At 38.7% G+C, this 22,338-nt stretch overlaps 1 protein-coding gene across 2 annotated transcripts in view; it reads right to left on the reverse strand.

Moving 5' to 3' along the window:
• Positions 1 to 681: 681 nt before the first annotated feature.
• LOC114305203 (pseudouridine-5'-phosphate glycosidase) overlaps positions 682 to 22,338 on the reverse strand; it is a 32,034-nt gene continuing 10,377 nt past the window's right edge. For both annotated transcript variants that reach the window (XM_082911072.1, XM_082911073.1), the window contains 7 exons: positions 4,976 to 5,082; positions 4,812 to 4,889; positions 4,134 to 4,179; positions 3,927 to 4,047; positions 3,750 to 3,835; positions 3,494 to 3,577; positions 682 to 894 (listed from right to left, as the gene is read on the reverse strand). In XM_082911072.1, coding sequence (XP_082767198.1) covers positions 887 to 894; positions 3,494 to 3,577; positions 3,750 to 3,835; positions 3,927 to 4,047; positions 4,134 to 4,179; positions 4,812 to 4,889; positions 4,976 to 5,082 — 530 coding nt within the window. In that variant the 3' untranslated portion in view covers positions 682 to 886. The remainder of the gene's footprint in view (positions 895 to 3,493; positions 3,578 to 3,749; positions 3,836 to 3,926; positions 4,048 to 4,133; positions 4,180 to 4,811; positions 4,890 to 4,975; positions 5,083 to 22,338) is intronic.

Here is a 22,338-nt window from a genome sequence, read left to right on the forward strand (position 1 = left end):
AAAATTATATTCATAAAAAAAACTTAATAGACCTCATCTATAATAAATTCATGACTGGAGTCCACTATAATGCAATACTTGCATTGTTGAGTAGAAGTATAATCCTTCCAAAAAAAAAATATAAAAAATATATAATTAAAAAAAAAAAAACGAAACTGAAAATACACTGTAATGAGTGACCAAACAAATTTAAAAAATTCGGTCTTGGATTATCGAAAATATATTTTTATTCGGCAGTTGGTTACCAGACATATTTTTTGTTTGGCAATGTGATGCCTAACTATTTTATTTTGTTCGATTTTGAAATACCGAACAAAAGTCGAAGAATAATTTAGAAAAACAAAACAAAAACCCACCAAATAAATTAAAAAACTCACAATTTCACTTTTTTAATGGTTCTTCACCACCGTTTTTTTCATCCATTGCTTTTTTGTATGATCAAAATACTATGATTTTCACTTTTTGAAAAGAGATGTGTAAAAGAAGAGAAAATTTGAGAAAGGAAGAAGAATAGGGATCGAAGACTAAAAGGTATAAAAAGATAATAAAATATATTTAATTTTAATATTTTGTCCTTAAAAATAATTTCACACATGAGTAAAATTGAAAAAAAAAAAAAAAAAAAACCATCTCCCATGAAAGGTATAAAGAGGTAAAGTAATAGTGCAAGTAGAAGCAGTCTTAACTTTTTAACCAACCAGCTTGCATGTAAATCTATCAGTCTAATGTACACACAATTCTCATATGAGCCCTTCCTTCTGAAACAATCTCTCTATTTTTCTGTATTATTATTTCAACACATCCCCACAAGAAGAAAATGAAAGATAAGAAAATAAGATTCTCATGCAAGGAATTCAACATCTGACAGTTGTTAACATTCTACGACCTATGCACCTGCAAACAAGCAAAAAAACAAATGAAACCAATTGCTTAAAATAAAATGTATAAAGCGGGATGAGTTGAATAATTTAATCCGTAAAGAAAAAAGACAAAAAAATGGATATTCACATAATTCTCAAAATTTTGAGTACAATTGACTCATAGAATTTAGGGTAAATAACATTTTTCACACACTAACTTGGACCTGAATTTAACTTTGCTTCTTTGCCTTGCAACAATTAATTCCTCAAACTAGTATTTTAAGGATTTAGAGTCACTCCTATGCAAGTGACTGTTGAACGGCTCATGAAAATTATTTTGAACTTTATTTTGATAATTTAAACTGTTTAATTTTTAAAAAACATTCAATAGAACATATTTGTAAAAACACAAGTAGATCAGATACCGATAGACCTTTCATCAACTCGTATTTGTATTTAATTTAATACTTACATATTTATTTTTTGAGTAAATTACTAATAGATCATAATAGTTAGACTTAACTCCATCAAATCTTATTGAAAATAAATTATGACGATTTTTGCATGTCACTAAGAATTGATAATTAGTGACTTTTTGTCACGATTTTTATAAATTATCGCTAAAACTTACAATTAGTGATTTTTTTTTTTTTGATGAATTTTTCAAGCTGTCATTAAAAGTTAAAAACTAGTAACGTTTTTTTGTGATTAATTTTTTAAATTGTCGCCAAAACTTATAATTAGTGATATTTTTCGTCACAAAATTTTTAAATTATCACTGAAAATTAGCAATTAGTGACATTTTTTAATAGCATTTGATAAAAAATATCATTAATTATCATAAGACCTATTAGACAATAAGTCCACCTATTTTGGCCTACACGTAATTTTTCCTTATTTTTTTATATATACAAATGTGTTTTGATGAAAAAATTATCGATATCTGATTAATTTGATTTTTTTACAGGTATCATTTACTCAATATTTCCTAAAAAATAACAATTTGGATCAAGGTTTTGAAAAGCGATTGCAGTCGCCGTAACGGTTGCAGTAGTGCGGTTGCGGTTGCGGAATGTAAAGGCCGTAGCGTAACGATTGCGGTAACCGGAACCGTGAATTTTTTTATTTTTCACACAATTTGAAAAAAACTTACCAATACGCACATTTTTTTTCCATGATTATATTTATTGGGTTTTAAAATAAATATTGATCAATTTTTATAAATTTTTAAGTTTGAGCTAATATATTTCATATTTTTAAATCACTATAAATTGAGTTTTTACATTTTATTTTAATAATTAATGACTTTATATTTTACAAAAAATAATCACTAACTATTATATATAAGATAAATAATGATAAAAGTAAGAGAATAAATAAAATTCTAAATATATATATATATATATATATTAATCAAGCCAAATAGATAATGACCACACTTATTATTATTATTATTATTATTATTATTATTATTATTATTTTCAAACAATATATAAATAGACACACAAACAAAATAGATGAGTGATAATAGCTGAATAGAATAACATAGGTCTTACAACTTCAACAAATCAATAACATGTTCTTCATCTTCCCTATTCTCTCTTTCTATCTCTTGTTCCTCCACCTTCCCTCTTCTCTCTCTATCTCTCCTCCCTCCATTTTCAACTTTTTTTTTTGTGTTTTTTTGAAAGAAGCAATTTGGAACCGTTACGTAATGGTGTCGTAACAGGACTGTTACGACCGCTATAGCAGCCGTTACAGCCGATACAACTGTGAATCTCAATCACACTGCAAAAGCGACCGTAACGGGTGTCGGTAACTACCACAACCGTTACGTAACGGTTGCGGCCGCTTTTTAAAACCTTGATTTGGATCATCAAAATATAACCTAAAACCAATCTTGTGAATCGCACAACAATCACTAATGTGCAAGCCAAACAGTAATTATCCCAATTTCATATGTTTTTTGTTAATGAGTTCCTCCCATCACTCATCATATAAAATTCAAGTGAAAGTTAAAATATGAGAAACTAAAGTAAAATTTGAGCATATTTGGTTGTTTCCTTTTTTCTGCAAATCATAGGAAACTTGACTAGTGAACAGTTAAGAAAACTATTTTCAAAAGAAATTCTGAAAATTAACCGACCTTTTAGGAAAACACCAAAAAGCTACTTTCAAAAACTGTTTTTGCACAAAAAATGAAAATGACGGGTGTTTTCAAATTTTTTTACTGTTTCCATTTCTAAAAAAGAGAAAATGAAATGAAAACTAAAAAATAAAAAACAAAAAACAAACGCAACCAAACATTTCCTTATAAATGCTAGGAGAGACTCTAAAAGTAAAATCACTAATGCTGTTTGATTTATAGATTTGGAAAAGAAATTTAGAAAATAAAAGAAAAATTGTAACATTTCACCTATATTTCACATATATTTTTCTTTTGTCTTTCCAAATTCATACCCAAATCTATGAACCAAACATAGCCTAAGAATAATCCAACTATGTTGATTAAAGTGGACCGAAAGGTGATTCCTTCTAGTGATATGCTCCTCCAAACTGAGCATGTCATGTAATTAGTAGAGGACATGGTATCGTAAAAATTTTGCCAACAAATTAGGAAGACAAAAACTCACCTCTGTCATCACGTTCTCGCATCTGAGCAAGAGAAACAGAAATCTTAGCGCCAAGAAGAGCATTGTTTTTCACGAGAGCGATATCTATGGATTCATTAAGGAGATTTATTCAATAAAACAAAGAACATCGATTACCGATGACAACTAAAGATTCAGAAAATTGAAATTAAGTCTCCATCATGGCTTAATTAATTCACAAGAATATGCAAAATTTAAAGCTGTAACCATGTTTTTGGAGCATCAGGACAAAGGATACTTGAAGACAAAGAGGCTCCTCCAGTTAGTTCATTCACTCTACCAAGCAAGAATGGAGTTTCAGCATTGCCTGTTATACCCTTATCCCTGGGGTTCCAACCTCAGACAAGAAAATATTAATAACAATTAAAGAGCGATATGGCACTTCACAATTTCAATGATTGAAAATTTATTTTACCTAGCTTCTCTGAGGGCTCTTTGTATTGCAGAATCTATTAAACTTCCTGAAGCAGCATGTTCTTTTGGAATTGGATTTGCAATCAAAATACCAGTTCCAAGCTTGAGCTTCATGTTTGCATCTGCAATCAAAAACAAGTTAAAAAATTAAAAGCAAGTACACTATATCTTTATACAAGGAGGAAAGACAAATTGTGTTGACACTTGCCTATTAACCGAGCACAGTCTTCTGGTGTGTCTACCCGGCAAGGTGCCTGCGATGTTTACAACATAAATCAACTACAGTTAACAGCAGCCAAGAATTGAAAATTCATGAGACATTTTCACATGTAATACAATATCATTTCAAAAAAGAATTAAACCATCGATCCACTTCCATTACATAAATCATTCATTCTTGTTTCTTTCTTTTCTTCTTTTCCCCCTTTTCTTTTTTTCCTTTGTTCTTTTTTCGAATCATTATCATTTGATATATCTTACAACTAATTTTTAAATACAATAACATCAAGTCAACTTCTTTCGTAATGTTAAAATGATAGAGCCAAAAAAGAAGACTATTTACCACTTTTTGTGAGGGATTTAGAATCCTCATAAACCATGTGTTGGAATATTTAACTACCACCACACATATCCCATGTGATAGTTTCAAGAACAAGTGCATACATCAACAGTTATGCTATCTAACTAATGAGCCCTCACGCCAAATTGACACACTAACCTCTTCTTTGTTTGAATAGATTTACGATGGTAGCCAAATGTGAAAGGTAGTGTCATAGTTGCGACACCATGTTACTATGTTAATTAGATTCATCATCTTTCAATATTAGTAGGAAGATCATTGCAACTGTTAAGCATAAGAAGATAAGGTGTCATATATTGCATGTACCTTACATCCACTTGTTTCCGTGAAAAATGCCGGAAATTCATTAGTTTTATAAGCAGCAACACAAACTCCTTGAGTTTCCTATACCATTGACGGAATAACAATTCATCATATATTGAGTAAATCAATGTTGTTTCCCATGATATTTGAAGATAAATTGTAAATACCAAATGCTCAAGGGTTCTGGGAATATCTAATATTGATTTTACACCAGCAGAAATTACTGCAACAGGAGTCCTTCCAAGTTCTGTAAGATCAGATGATACATCCATTGCTGTAAAAAAAGGAAGCACAATGAACTTAGGTCATAGCAAAGATTTATTGGACCTTAAATCCTTATAATTAACCTTTTACTTGAAGAAATGTGTAAACTATATACATAGTAATCAGCTGAAACAATGCTCTCTGTGGGCTCTATAATGAGACTTACCGCCACTCAACATGACCCATTAATGTAGTCTATCAGTATCTCAATAGGTTGAGAAACACAAGGAGGCTGGTGAAGTTCTTTTTAAAACCCCATCCAAGGTAACATGATAAGCATCCACTTTCTTCATGAGCAACATGTCACAAAGGCCAAGCTGTCACCCACGTGACATCTAGAAGTATCCCACTATGTGTCCCAGGTCAGCCATGCCCATGCACACTCAAGTAAGCATGCATAACATGAGGGATGAGAACGCTAAGACATTTTTAGTTGCCCAACTTATTCACAAGGCGTGTCTTATTTTTTACACATGCAGTCCCAACTTATTCTTATTCACAAGCCAGAAGAAAAAATGTTGTGAAGGTTCTAATAAGCAGAAAGCCAACATGTAGTCACACTTTCAAAACTACAAAAGCAAAAAAGAAAAACTTATAGTCACACCTCGTGAGCATCAATCCTAAGAATTTTCTAGTTCGGCACTCCTTACTTGCGCATTAGAGCCTGGGTGCAATGATGAATGAGCAAGGATTATCTAAGGCATTCCCCTAAAGCAACGCAAATTAGCATCAAGATTTGGTGAGAAGTAGGCTAGGGTTTTTGCACTTTGATAGGCGCTAGCAGGTAAAGAAGGTAATCACGAGAATAAAATAAATTTAATAACTTGGGACATGGAACATACACTTGCAATGTAATGGAATTATTAAGTAATATGATTAGAAGGAAAACTAAAATAGGATTGCGAAGACATGTATGAAAATTGAGAAACAGGACATGAACTTTGGTATAGAGGAAAAGACAAATATAGGAATGAGTGGGATCTAAATGGCCATGTAGGGGAAGGAACTGGGGGGATATAAGAGGGCATGTGGGGGCTTTTACTTGTAAAGAGAAATTATGAAGGCAGAACAATCTTAGCAAACACTTACTTCAAAAAGAGGTTCATTGAAAGTAAAACAAATGTTCATAAATTTCTTTCTTAGTAAAAAAAGCTTATGGATGAACATGCAAGGATTGCTAAAGTAAAGAGTAGGACAGAACCTAATTATATAATACAGATTAGTGGTATTAGATGTGGAGTATTAAAGGAGGAAACGGAAAGGAAAAACGGACACAAACTAGAAGGTTGAACATCACAAGTGAAAATTAGTCCCCTTTAAGAATAAATGATCAAGTAAGGAACATAGAATTCAAATAAGAAAGCCAATATTATGTAGTTTGAGACAGCTAGTTAGGTTACAACAATTAGAAAAGATATTTTGGAGAATCAAGGGGAGTGGACCTTCAACTAATGAAATTTTGTGGTGGAATGGAAAGTTTCAAAATGTAAATAAAGCAAAAAGAGGATGATCCATGCATGTAAAAATAAATTAAAGTTCCAGACAGTATTAATTAGCTAAAACAAAGCTAATAAAGAGATTAGGAATGCTATTCACACTAAATATAAGGCTTGCACTGACCTATATTTTAAGTAAAATAAGAGATCTCCAAAAAAAAAAAAGGAAGATTTAAAGTTAAATAAGAGATCCAAAAAAATGAATAAATAAATAAATAAAAGAGGAAGAAGAAGAAGAAGAAGAAGAAGAAAGAAAGGGGTAGACTTAACAATGTTAAGTGCATGAAAGCAGAAGATAAGAGAGTGCTAGTGAAGGGAAATAAGTTTAATTTAAGAAACAATAGAGATGTAATTTACAGAAGTTATTTAATGAAAATCGCTTTGGGAGCATAAGTTTAGGAGAATAACTTGGGCAATAATGTCACAGATTTTCCCCCAAAAAGAAAAGAAAGAAAGGAAAAAATAAAAAAAGGGGTTAGAAGAGCTAAATAAGGCTTTGAAAAATAAGAAGATAGGAAAAGTTGTAGAACTAGATGAAATTCCTATTAAAGCTTGGAAATGTTCAAGTGATGAAGGAGAAATTCAGTTGACTAATTTGTTAACAAGATTTTATAGACTATGAGTACATGATGAAAGGAGAGAAAGCACATTAGTGCCATCTTGAGAATAAAAATGATATTGAAAGTGTAATGAATACTGTGGTATTACACTTATGAGTCATAAAATAAAAAATTTAAAAAGAATAATTAAGCCAAAATTAAGGCAAGAGATAATTTTCATGAATTAGTTTCATTTTATGCTTGAGATATCTACTATGGAACCTACTTTCTTCTTAATGTAAACATATGTTGATGTGATTACGGCCATCTACAATGGAATTGTAGCTAGTGTCAGAAAGGAAGGAAAAACAAATAAATTTTCAATAACAATAGCCAATATGTTTACATTACAACAAGAAACAAAATTTTCAAAAAACGAATGTCACTAAAATACAAACATTGAGATGGATGAGTGACCTCATAAGAAAAGCTAAGGAAAACATACACCCTTGAAAATTACGTCACTGAGATAAAATGAGAGAAAATCTATTGCAGTGGTTAGGCCATGTATTATTGACCGAATAATGTGCAGGTAAAAAGGAGTGACATACCCCAGGTACAATGAACCAAAATAACAAGAAAAATGTCAAGATAGACATGGGTTGAGGTGATGAGAAGGGACATAATTGGATTGAACTTGACTGAAGATTTGCATTTGGATAGAGCCAACAGAAGAAAACAGATCCATGTAGCTCAACCCAAGTGATCACGAATGAAAGCTTATTGAGTTGAGTTGAGTTGAGTTGAGTTGAGTTGATTGATCCTAATTTCCAATTAGGCTCCTTACTTCTGAGACCATGTGATCACATCAAGTTTTTTGTGACTATATGTCTAAATTCTTCATTTTCACATTTATTTTAATCTCAACATGTCTACATGTATTTATTTTTTTTAATTTCTTTTTAAATTATCTCCAACTCCTACGATTCATGATTCGATTTGATTCATAGTTCATAAAAGTAGGATTTCAATTCAGGATTCGAATATCGATTTAACAACTATGTTCATTGCAACAACCCATACTTCTGTAGTGGATATCAAGTCAAGTTGACGCTCTATTAAATTAACTGTGATTTAAACAAAAACTTCAATTTCAGCAATTAAGGGATATTATAAGTGGCACTATAATTACAATCTTTACACTGTACGCATGCCATTCTATCTAACATAAGTGAAATCCATAATCCACCATGACAACAAACATATTTCTATGATTATAATTGTAGAGAGGCAGAAATTAAGTATGGACTTAAGTGTTGAGGTCACCTCTATTAGACGAGCATGTATGATTAAAGGAGCATAGGCTAAAACCCAAAGGAAGCAAGTCAACTAGAGGGGCGAACCAGGTCCGACCCGCCAAGGGTCCGACTAGGCTCCATGCAGCAAGATGGCCAAGGGAAGTTGCGGAGGCAACACTTGCAGCAGTTAAGTTGTTAAGGCACTTTACCTTAGCGCCGCCATTTCCAGTATTGTCGGCGCCGCCATTTGAATTTATTGAGGGAAAGAGCAACCGCAGCAACTATGAACCCTCCGCAAACTACTTGTCGAGGCAACACTTGCAACAGTCAAGTTGCAGAGGCACTTTACCTCAACGCCACCATTTTCAGTATTGTCGGCGTTGACATTTCCACTTGCTGATGAGAAAAGTTGTCGCAACAACTACAATCGCCGCAACTACCTACCAAGGGAGACTCCACAAGGGTGATAGTAGCCTTTGAGGGAGGCCTTCCCTCTGCAAACAGAGACTAATGCTTGGTGTTGATAGCAGACCTCAAAGCATTACTAACTCAACGCTGATAGCAAGCCCCAAAGCTTACTAGTTAGAGCTGATAGCAGGCCCCTAAGATACTAGTATACCGCGGCGACCTCACGAAGATGAGGGCAGGGCAACCTCAAAGCAAGGGACTCCCTTTCCATTACCCAGGTCATGGACCTGTCTTGATTATACTAGCAGGACCAAGGAAGCCCCCCTAGGCTTGGTACTAAGGTACAACATGACTGGTGGCAGGCTTAGCTGTGGCCTTCGCCCTGGGAAGGTGGGGAGTTTGGGTTTAAGTAGCTACAGGTAGAGGAGTCTCTAAGGTAGACACAAGTATGACTGATAGATGTCATGAGTCCTGAGAAAGCATGCTTTGGAAAACCGAACTGAGAAAGCAGATGCTGCAGCAAATACCATTGCAAAGAATGCCACCACAGTAGGTGCACGTCCTATAGTCCATACCAAAACGGCACTCACTAAAGTTTGCACCAAAAAGGTACTTGCAGAGGTTTTGTGCCAAACAAATAGTACAGTGGCAGTCGTTGAGTTCGTACAACAAAGGCACATGCAAAGGGACATGTGTCTACCAAAGCCTGGTGGTTCAGGAAATGGAATATTCCATGTATCCTCTTGGACACATGTGATCACCCTATTTGGCCACATGGTACTCTTAGTACCAAGAAAAAGGCTATAAATAGACCCACTTTCCCAAGGTTTGAGAACTCAATAAGAGGATCAAGAGGACAAGACTCTAAGGAGAACTTTGAGGGATTTGGGGAGGTGCTGCCTATTTCTCCATTACCACATTCTTCTCTTGAACCACTTGCTCTACCTTCACTCGGCTACTCATTCTCCAACCTTGCCAAATTATTGACCCATTAACATAGTTTTGCCTCTTTACGTAATATTATTATTATTGTTCATTTTGGACCCCCTACATTTTGGCGACTCTACTGGGGAGGCAGATTTGTTGATGGTCAATACTTGTAGTGGTTTACATACTACACCAGAAAGAATGGCAAAAAAAGATATTCACTAGCAGCCTCAACAACAAGGGTCTGACAGAGCAACACATGCTGAGGGCCACAAAAAACAGTGTGGTGGTGGAGGCTTTACAATCTCTTCAGGATGCCCAGAGGGAGATCTAAGTTTCCTCGCAAACCCTTACCGATGTTGTTCTGATGTTGGCACCCATACCAACTCCGACGCAAGTCCCTCCATCCTCACTAGTTCCAAATGCTGAGATCAACCAGTTCCCTGAGAACCAGGCTCCGATCCAAGTGCCTAACCTTCCGACAATCCCTCGAGTGAACGGTACGACTATAGGTTCCGCTACTCAGACATAGACTGGTTCCTTCCAGCCGAACCACTTTGTCACCATAGACAACATCCAGGCTATGCTCGAGCAAGAAGCAACTACCATCACTCCTAGATCTAGATGTTAAGCCCCTATACCCTCATGAGATACTGGCCATGCCTTATCTAGTTGGGTATGCAGTGCCTAAGTTTGTGAAGTTCGACAGGAGGCAAGGCAACGGGGGAGAGCATGTTGTTCGCTTCACTGAGACTCTTGGCAATTACAGTACTAACTACCCTCTGCATCTTTAGGAGTTCTCCAAATCACTTACCGCGAGGGCTTACAGCTGGAGGAGATGGTGAACAAGTTTCACACAAAGTTTTTTCAAGTCCAAGAGGTCACAACCTTCTCACTTGGCCGAGAAACCCAAAAAGAAGGCAAAGACATCCTAGACTATGTCAAACGATTTCAAGACAAAGCCATTGATTGCCACGAACCAGTGGACGAGGCTCACCTAGTTAGTATATGTGTGGAGGGCGCCTTACGAGATTACAAACTCTTTCTGGTAAATCATGGTTTGCCTATCATTTTAGCTCTGATTGATGCAGCTTGTAACCTTAAGCCAAGTTTGGCAAGTTGTCAAAAAGCCAAAAAGTCAAAAAGTTATTCAAAAAGTTAAAAAGTTATCACTATTCACCAAAAGTAAAAAATTACTGCTGCACAACTCCCAATCCTAATTTTTTCCTACACACTAATTTATACAATCTTTTAATACACATTTTTCCATAAAAAGACAAAAAGTTAACCCAAACATCCATATTTTTTTCCTCAATTTTTTAGTCCAAAAAGACAAAAAGTGCACTTATTTAGGACACCCCAAACAACCCTTTAGTATGACTGGTCCACTGCCCAGGCCTTGCGAAACTAAAGAAGCCCCAAAGGTTGACAAAGTTGCCAAGGTAAAGTTGTTGAGGTGGGACGACATTCAAGATAAAGTGCTAGCAAGCAGTGGACGCAAGAGAAGCAGTAAGTCATTAGGCCCTTCACCAAAGATTGTCAAAGTTGGCGAGGGAGGCAAGACAGTTTATTACCTTTGACGGTCTAGGGGACCAAACTTCATACCTTAGGAGGATGGCCCCGAGGCAAGTAAGTGCAGGGAAGATTCTCTGAAAAAGAGCTGGTTAAGGCAAACAAAGTAGCTGCAGAATACATATAGGATGGACCAAACCCTCAAGACGAGATACTAGGCGAGGTCAACCTCAGCAACTTGCAATGGCAAAATAGGCCTGTGTTCATCAGCAATACAATGGCTTCAGCTGTTATGGAAGACTTGATAGCACTCTTGAAGCAGTATAGTAATGTCTTTGCTTGGATATACGACGAGATATTTGGCCCTTACTCATCCCTCAACACCTCTCACCTCAACACCTTTCCTAACTCCAAGCTAGTGAAGCAACATGCTAAGAAGTATCATCCTGACCTAGAGGCTCTGAAGACATTCCTAAGCGAAGTGTCTAACCTCAAGAGGTTTATTCCAGCTCTTGCTGAAACGACCTTCTCCTTTGGGACACTGTCGAAAAGAAATCACAGGCCCTAAAGTTATTCCTAGGCAAAGTCTTACCTCAAAAAGTTCCATTCAGCCCTTGCTGAAATAACCTCCTCATTCGGTACACTACTGAAAAGGAATAACAAGTTTAGGAGACCCTAGAAAAATTCCTAGGCAAAGTGTCTTATCTCAGGAAGTTCATTTCAGCCCCTACTGAAATGACATTCTCCTTTGGCACAGTGCTGAAAGGGAATCACGAGTTTAAATGGTTGCAAGACCACCAACAGGCCTTTGATGTAGTGAAGAGAGAGCACTTACCTCGCCACTTACTATGATTGTCTCGCAACCTGAGAAACTAGATGTACTTCTGCACCTCAGTCCATTGGAACCTAATTTGTCCAAGATTAGGAGGCACTATTAAGAAGTTGTGGTACTATTTTGGCACATCCAATCCAAGTTGTGATCAGGAATGATCCAATTCACAACATAGTACTTATGACCTCGAAGACCATCAAGAATCAAGTTATTGGCGAAATTGCTTTGAAGAAATTTTGTTTTTTCTTTCCCGACACGTTGGCTACACTAGGGGCAAAAATGGATATCATTGAAGAAAGTATAGCCATCGTCATTGAGAAAAGAACAATACCGGCGGCCATAACCAAGGAGTGAACGCAGTGATTAGGGGGCAACTCCCAAGTTTTCACCCAAGTGGGAAGACCCTTATGAAGTTGCCGAGGTAAGTAGCAGCAGATGTTACAATATTAGTGAGGGTTGCGGAAGAGTTCAGAACTAGCCCTACAAGGAGTGGATGTAGTGATGAGGTGGCAACCAACTCCCAAGTTTGCCCTTATAAAGTTGCCAAGGCAAGTAGCAGCGGGTGTTACAAGTTAGCGAGAGTTGCATATGAATTTAGAGTTGGTCCAATAAATGCTAAAGTTGTCTATCTTTTCTTAAATTATGTAAAGCATTGTAAAGAAGACAGTGAAATGAAACTCAAAAGTAATACCAGAACATTCATACTTTTCATATAAGTTGAACTTCCAGAACATGATTGCAGTGTTTGAAAAGAAGTTACAAAGAAGAAAAGAATAGCAATAACTATATCATATCAAACCCTTCAACAAAGAGTCTATCAGACCAACATCTTGAGGTAGTCGAGCAGCGAGGGTAAAGTCCTTCTCCTTGAACTGAACCAAGATCATGCGGTGCTGCTCAAGTGTGCACTTGTAGTCCTTAATGAACCCTTCCAAAGAGGCAATGATAGCAATGTTATCAGCATGATCAAGCAACCCATCAAGCTTCTCAAGCCTAGTCTTCATCCACGCCAAGTTCAAGTCGTTCGCCTCGAACCTGCCGAGGTTCAGCTCAGAAGTCTCCACAAACTTCCCTGAAGTTGTCAATATTCTCTTAGCAGCGAGGTCACAAATGCAGCCAGCAAGAGACTCCAACAACGCTATTTGCACCATTGGATTTGGGATATTGAAGGCACTAAATGCTTTAGGATGCAAAGCCTAAACGCAAATGAGTATGGAGCTAGCCTCAGCAAATACCCAATAGCTCAAGAAGGAGACCCTCCCACAAGGCACAAAAGACTTTGCCACGGTACCACCAAGTCACAGGGGGCAGACTTGCAAAACGCCCAACTATCTAAGGCCAACTGCTATGTCTTCAGTCCCCTCAACAACTCATGTCTTAGCAACTCCACTCTATGGGACCAACGGAGATTCAGCAGAATGAGATGAACCCCCAGAGACAACCTCCATTTTGATATTTATACCCCACGGTCATCTTTAAGGGTCTCAGGAACAAAGTCATCACCACCAACAAAGGAGCTGTCAGAGTGTACAATGGATCTGGAATAAGGGCAAGGCCAATAGGGTCTGGAACCTCTGGGTTTGGAACATCCTCAGCAGCTATCTCATCACCCACAACTTATAACTTGGCGCTGCTCATCACCATCACCATCACCATCACCCTCAATGGGGAAATTGCCACGGTCTCCCTCCATGACTTGGCCCTTGCCAACTAGTTCGTCCTCAGTGTCTAAAAGCACCAACCTGCGAGTCTTCGGCAAAGGGATCAGTGAGGCCTCACAATATTAGATGGGCCACCTGAACCTGATGAAGGAATAGCACAACCATTGTCCCTCTCTGAGATGAACAGACCTTAGACAAAGAAAGACACACTTATACAACTAAAATCAAAGGAGTACTAAGTAAAGAAAAATTACTCTAAGTGTTACAGTACCTTGCGAAGTCACTTCCTAAACGGTGAGGCGTGAACCTTAGAAGGTGCAGCAGCCACCGCTACTTGAACCACTCTCATACAGAAACTAGTTATATGGGAAAATTAAATTTGCACTGATTAAACTGCCAAGGCTCTTTACTGATGAGGTTCACTTGAAGCCTGACATTATGAAAGCGCAGAAAACACATTGTAGGACCTCAACACTTACCATCTCACCAAAACCAATAGGTAGCGGTGAAGACGCAATTTTATTCCCTTAAAGGGAACAATGCCAAGCGCCACAAGTCGACTATAACTCGACCTTACCTTGGACCTCTGCCACAACAGGATGCTGGCCCATGAAGCTCGAATAAATCAGCTTAGGGTATGATGAGATATCACCCCTTATTTATACATGAAGATTAGGGTTTACAAACACGACAATTACTAGATGATCCCTGAGGGCATAACAATGATAACAGACCCTACTGCCTTTCGGCTAATAAAATACTAAGTGACTTTCGGTGATTATAATATGCCAACACTCCCCCTCAAGCTGGTGCGAAGATATCTCTCATGCCCAGCTTGCCTAATATGTCATGAAACGGTTTATTCCCAATTCCCTTGGTGAGAATGTCAGCAAGTTGTTCACCAGACTGAACAAAAGGAGTACAAATGGTACCACTAGTGAGTTTCTCCTTAATGAAGTGGCGATCAATCTCAACATGTTTTGTCCTGTCATGTTGAACTGGATTGTGAGCAATGTTGATGGCGGCCTTATTATCACAATATAACCGCATGGAGTCCGTCTGAGCAATACCTAGATCACTCAACAATAATTTGATCCATAAAAGTTCACACACACCTTGTGCCATAGCTCTAAACTCAGCTTCTGCACTTGACCTGGCAACCACATTTTGTTTCTTACTCCTCCAAGTAACTAGGTTGCCGCCGACAAATGTGCAATACCCTGAAGTTGATCTCCTATCAGTTACTGACCCAGCCCAGTCAGCATCTGTATAGGCTTCTACACGAAGATGATCATACTTTGAAAAATACAGACCCTTACCAGGAGCAGACTTCAAATACCTCAAGATTCTCATGACAGCCTCAAAGTGAATCTGATGAGGAGAATGCATAAACTGACTAACTATACTGACAGCAATAGCAATATCAGGACGGGAGTGAGATAGGTAAATGAGCTTACCCACTAATCGTTGATAGCTCCCCCTATCCACAACTTCTCCTCCTTCATCATCTCCCAATTTTTGATTGGGTTCTAGTGGGGTGGCACATGCCTTGCAGCCAAGCATCCCAGTTTCCTTCAACAGGTCAAGCACATATTTTCTCTGTGAGATAAATATCCCATCCTTAGAGCGAGCAACTTCAATTCCCAGAAAATACTTCAAGCTTCCCAAGTCTTTGATTTCAAACTCTTTGGCTAAGTATTTCTTTAACAGAGGTATTTCCTTACTATCATTGCCTGTAAGAACTATGTCATCTACATAAACAATAAGTGCTGTAGTCTTTCCGCATGAGGAATGTTTCACAAACAATGTGTGATCTGCCTGACTTTGTTTGAAACCATATTTAAACATAGCCTGCGTGAATCTTTCAAACCAAGCCCTTGGAGACTGTTTGAGACCATATAATGACTTCCGAAGTTTGCATACTTTCCCTTCTGTTTGATGATCCTCAAAACCCGGAGGAATGTCCATATATACTTCTTCTTCGAGGTCACCATGGAGAAAAGCATTCTTGACATCAAACTGATAAAGCGGCCAATCTAGATTAGCTGCTAGAGAGAGAAGTACTCTGACTGAATTCATTTTAGCCACGGGTGCGAAGGTCTTCTGATAATCAATGCCATATGTCTGAGTAAACCCTTTTGCCACAAGTCTTGCCTTGTAACGCTCAATAGACCCATCTGCTTTGTGTTTCACAGTATATACCTATTTACAGCCCACAGGTCGTTTGCCCGTAGGTAACTCAGTCAATTCCCAAGTGCCATTCTTTCTAAGTGCTTTCATTTCCTCAATCATGGCTAGTTTCCACTCAGAGATAGCAAGAGCATCCTGAAAATGGTTAGGAATGCGAACAGAGGAAATATTGGACACAAACGCTCTATATGAGGATGACAAATGAGAGTATGATACAAATTGTGAGATAGGATGTTGAGTACAAGATCTCACACCCTTCCTTTTGGCAATAGGAACATCAAGATCAATGGACTCACGAGATTCAAAGTTACCTAGACTCTCATCAGAAGCAGGAGATGGCAGTGGAGTAGCAGAAACAGTCCCTTGTATCCAGTTAACTTGTTTTCTGTCGATGTCCCGGACATAAACATGCCCATCCTTATTCTTGGTGACAGTGGGTTCGATAGTTCCAGTAGAAGAGGGGGGTGCAAGAACAACTGGTTCTACCATAGGAGGCACAGGACTTACTTCTACCATAGGAGACACAGGACTCACTTCACACCAAGGCTCCCCCGGAAATGAGGACGGTGACACCGGAGAGGACAAGAAATAGGACTGGGACTCAAAGAAAGTGACTGTAACGCCCTCAAAATAATAACAATAAACCCATCAGATAAGACATGCATTTACATTTAAACTAACCGCATTCCTTTCATTCATTAGAATTCCAAGACATAAGTATTACATGTAAACCTCATAACAAAATGCCCTACGGGCTTACAGCTTTCCAAGTTAACACTTGGTTACAACAAAGAGTTCTAACTCGTTTACACATTAAGCCCTTGGCTTGAAATTACATGTAATACATCAAAAGTAAAACGACAAAACTATGCCCGCCACTAGCCTCCCAGCTATGTCCTTGGAGGTGGCATGCTACCTGTACCTGAAAATGATATTCCCATATAGGGTGAGCCACAGCCCAGTAGAAATACACTAAACCAACCATGGACAATGACTAAAACATTAGCAATTGATAGTTGGTCAACACTGATACAATCACATAAATTACATATTTATGTCAACGACTTACAAGTCCCAATTACTTTTCATTTTCCCTTTTTCAACAGATAAGCATGCTAGCTCTATCATCATTTCCACAGATATGTATAAAAACTATATCTCACATTCAGATAAGCATAAAAGCTATATCCACATTCTCAACAGATATGTATATCAACAATATCCACAGATAAGCATACAAGCTGTATCCACACTCTACAACAGATATGTATATCAACAATATCCACAGATAAGCATACAAGCTGTATCCACACTTCACTTCACAAAGATAAGCATATGAGCTCTATCTTCACTTCTCTAGACAAGCATATGAGCTCTGTCTACGGAGTTCATCCCCTATCTCCTCCCAATACCTATCCGGTTTAGAGGTACATCCCCTATCTTCCCCTAAACCGCGGAGTACATCCCCTATCTCCTCCTCTACACATAACGTATATAAACACATTGGTTCTATATACAATCACACAATACACACAATTAATGTATTCTATCAACCGTCAAGTTCCATGACACATTCCATTGATTAGTTTCCGTTTACCTAATCATCATGCATTGTCTACAACAATCTCGACTATCCTCCACCGATAGCCCAAAGCAGTTATTTCTAAAACAGAAAATAAATGCACAAATGGATATTCAATCAACATTTCATTTCCTCATTTCTCACCAATTAATTATCCCAATTAATTAAACAATGTAATTAGGCCATTTTCCATAATTACCATTTCAACCCTTAGGTCCCATTTTCATCAATGATTCAACAACCATTCCACTTTTCTATGCCAAACATGCATCTAGGTTTATTATGAATAAAACCCCAACTTTTGTAAAATTACACAAAAGCCCCAAACTTTCACAAAATTACCAAACCAAGCCCAACATCTCAAAATACCAAAATTTAAAGACAAAACCCATAGAGAGGAGTAGGTTATCCCTACCTCAAATTCGGAGCTCCAAGGGAGAAGAAGACAAAACTCAACGTGCTCCAAAACCCGAGATTTTCAGATTAAAATGAAGCCCTCGACGATCAACAACTTTTTTGTAAAGGCCAAAGGTGAGCAAATCACTCCTACTAGATCAAAACCTAGAGAGAAGGTAGAGTCTAGAGTGAGAGGCTCAACAATGGTGATTTTGGAAAAGTAAGAGAGAGAAGAGAAAGTGAAAAAGTGATTTGGAAAGTCACAATTTCGGGATTTAAACCCAGTCTTCCGCTCGAGCGTAAAACACCCCGCTCGAGCGGCCACTCACAGACTTCCGCTCGAGCGGCCAACCTCCCGCTCGAGCGCAGAATGCACTCGCCCAGCACTTTTGCAGAACCAGGCCTCCGCTCGAGCTCCCAACCCTACGCTCGAGCTCACAACATTGCACAACAAGATACTGGATGGATGTAATCTACGCTCGAGCGCCAACACCCCCGCTCGAGCGTACAGGCCAAAAATCTGGGCAACTAGTTTTGGTTTCTAAACTCAACCAACCTGTAACAAACCCGCTCAACACATCCTATAACTCAAATACAAAGTAAGAAAGGATGCAAACAAGATAATAAACAACTACCAACATCCACGGACACATGTCTGGATCACTGTACAACAAGGGTAAACCCGGGATCGCTATAGTGACATCCATGGACACAAACCATTTACGGGAAGGAGGGTGGTAACATTTATACCCCTTTTGAGTAGGAGAATAACCAAGGAAAACACACTTGAGGGAGCGAGGGTCCAACTTACCACGAGAGGGAGAGTGATTATGGACAAAACAGACACAACCAAATATTTTGGGAGAAATAGAAAACAAGGACTGAGAACCGAGGAGAACGTGAAGCGGAGCCTGTTTGTCCAAGACTTGGGTAGGGAGACGATTAATAAGATGGGCAGCGGTGAGAACAGCGTCGCCCCAATAGGGTTGAGGCACGTTCATAAAAAAACACATGCACCGAGCCATGTCAAGAAGATGCCGATTCTTGCGTTCGGCCACCCCATTTTGTTGAGGGGTATTGGTGCAAGAGGTCTGATGGATAATGCCATGAGTAGAGAAATATTGTCCTAACCCAGAATCTATGTATTCCCCACCATTATCAGAACGAAATATTTTGATAGTGGCCCCAAACTGAGTACAAATCATCTTATGAAAAGTGCGAAACACAGAGAAAACTTCACTCTTATCTTTCATGAGATACACCCAAGTAGCACGAGAAAAATCATCAATAAATGTAACAAACCAGCGATGACCTTTCACAGACAGAACACGAGAGGGACCCCAAACATCAGAATGTATTAATGAAAAAGGAACTAAGCTTTTATTCAAACTGGGAGCAAAAGAAGCTCTATGTTGTTTTCCAAGTTGACAAGACTCACAAAGAAAGTCAGACACATGATGATTTGCGAAACTAGAAGGAAATAAATGCTTAAGTAAATGAAATGAGGGATGCCCAAGACGCCGATGCCATAACCATATATCAGCGGGGGTAGTAGAAGACGCGGTGGAAGAATAAGCAAGTTTGTCCGGTTGATCTAGGAAGTAGAGACCATTTTCTGCACTACCACTGCCAATCGTCCTCCCCGTGACAAGGTCCTGAAAAAGACAATGATCAGGAAAAAACGTCACACAACAATTCAAATCCTGGGTAAGACGACTTAAGGATAACAGATTAACAGAAAACTTGGGAACATGGAGAACAGAAGATAGATGCATGGTAGGAGTGACTTGGACTAAACCTTTTCCAGAAATGGAAGAAACAGTTCCATCGGCAATCCTAACTTTGTCCTGACCTGAAGAGGGCTTATAGGCAGAGAAAAGATCAGAGGAGCCAGACATATGATCTGAGGCACCAGAATCAATAATCCAAGGCAAAGATGTATGACACAGGAAAGCACAAGGAACAGATGCTAAGTTACCTGATCGGGCAAAGGACGAGGAAGCGGTACTGAGAGCAGTAGAAGATCGGCGGTCCAACAATTGGCGCAAAGCATCCTCCAGCTCAGTATCAGAAGCTTGGGTAACAGAAGTAGAATTAGAATCAAGGGTATCAACGGCACTAGACTGATGAGCCCGGGAATAGGAACCACGTCCTCGAGAGTGGCCTGACCGACCTCCTCGAGAACCTAACCGATCACCTCGACCCCCAGATGGAGTTCCATGAAGCTTCCAACATGTCTCACGAGTATGCCGCGGCTTCTTACAATAATCACAGAATATAGACTCCTTAGCAGCAGACGGAGGAGGCAGGCTGAGGCCATCTCGGGGAGTAGACAGTAATGCGGAACGGTCAGTAGAGACAGGGGACATCATAGCTGACCGACGACTTTCCTCATTTTGTACATAGGCAAATGCCTCCTGTAGTGAAGGAAGGGTGTCCATACTCAGAACTCGACCCCTAACTGGATCATACTCCATATTTAGGCCGGCCAAAAATTTAAAGACCCGTTCCCGAGCAATGAACTTCTTGTACCCGACAGAATCAGTAGGGCAAACGGGCTTATAGTCTTCCAGGTGGTCAAGGCGTTTCCAGCCGTTGGTGAGGAAAGTGAAGTACTGAAGAACAGTCTGCTCCCCCTGAAGTGTGCTCTCAATAGAGCGACGCAACTCAAAGGCCTGTGAAAAATTTCCTTTGCGGGAATAGGTAACAGCCACAGCCTCCCAAATGTCCTGGGCAGTCTCCATAGACAAGTAGCCCTCACCAAGTTCTGGAACCATCGAATGGATAAGCCAACTCGTAATCAAAGAGTTGGTAATCTCCCATTGGTCATAACCTGAGTCAGTGGTACTAGGTGCCTGTATCCTGCCATCAACATACCCCATCTTTCCTCTACTTTTCAAAAACAAAGTCAAACTTTGAGACCATGCTAGGTAGTTCTGACTATTAAATAGAGAGGTGGTGATTTTCAGACTAGGGTTGGGATTCTCAGTCATGGTAGTAGGTAGAATGAGACTCTCACTCTTTGGTGTTTGAGACGAAGAGGACACACTAGTGGAATCTGTCATGGATACAATACTACCAAACCCACAACAAACTAGTAGAAATCCCAAACCCGGAAGGTGGTAGTGAGATAACAGGCACAATGACCACTATAAAGACATATCAAAAATTAAGAAATGATTTTTTTTTTTTTTTTTTTTTTTTGAATATATATATATATATTTTTTATTTCATTTCATTTTGTTTTATTGATTTATTTTTTATTTTTTTTTTATTTTTTTTTTTTTTTGTTTTGTTTTTTTTGTTTTTTTTTTTTTGTTTGTTTGTTTGTTTTTTTTTTTTTTTTGTTTTTTTTTTTTTTTACGTTGATTTATTGATACATGTCTTTATATATATATAACTATATATCCTGATATATATATATATATATAAATAGAGCCGGATATATATAGAGTTATATATATATATAGATTTATATACCTCAGTGATATCAGAGGCTGAGGACGAAGAAGACGAGCGACGAAATGGCTGGAGGAGGTCGCCGAGCTGCGGTGCTGTCGGTCGAGTGACGATCGACAGAGGAGGTCGACGAGGAAGACGGCTGAGGAAGACGAGCTGAGGGAATGAGGAGATCGACTGAGGAAGACGGCTGAGGAGATCGACTGAGGAGGATCGACCGAGGAAGACGGCTGAGGAAGATCCACCCAGGTAAGCTTCGAACCCTAGAGTGTTGTTGTTGTTGGTGAAAAAAGGTCTACCAACGAGGGTGAGCCGAAACCCTATAGGTTTAGCTCTGATACCATGAAGCTCGAATAAATCAGCTTAGGGTATGATGAGATATCACCCCTTATTTATACATGAAGATTAGGGTTTACAAACACGACAATTACAAGATGATCCCTGAGGGCATAACAATGATAACAGACCCTACTGCCTTTCGGCTAATAAAATACTAAGTGACTTTCGGTGATTATAATATGCCAACAGCCCAAACCCAAGCCAACAATCCCCACTCCCCCCTTTCCCAACACATGCCCGCAAGCAGCATGGCATTGGGGGGAATTGAACTTGAGGCCTTGCTCTGATACCAATTATAGGACCTCAGCACTTACCATCTCACCAAAACTCATAGGTAGTGGTAAAGGCACAACTTTATTCCCTTAAAGGATATAGCTCCAAGCGCCACAAGTCGATTGTGACTTGGCCTTACCCCGGGCCTCCGCCACGGCAAGATGCTGGCCTAAACCCAAGCCAACACACATGCTCTCCACACGCACAGCGGGCAAATGTAGAGGGGCAGAAATTAAGTATGAACTTAAGTGCTAAGGTCACCTCTATTAGATGAGCAAGTGTGATTAAAGGAGCAGGGGCTAAAACCCAAGGGAAGCGGGTTAACTAGAGGGCCGAACTAGGTCCAACCGGCCA

Source organism: Camellia sinensis, unplaced genomic scaffold, assembly GCF_055761805.1.
Source record: "Camellia sinensis isolate YWXY unplaced genomic scaffold, ASM5576180v1 Unanchor1, whole genome shotgun sequence".
In the NCBI taxonomy this organism is placed as follows: domain Eukaryota; kingdom Viridiplantae; phylum Streptophyta; class Magnoliopsida; order Ericales; family Theaceae; genus Camellia; species Camellia sinensis.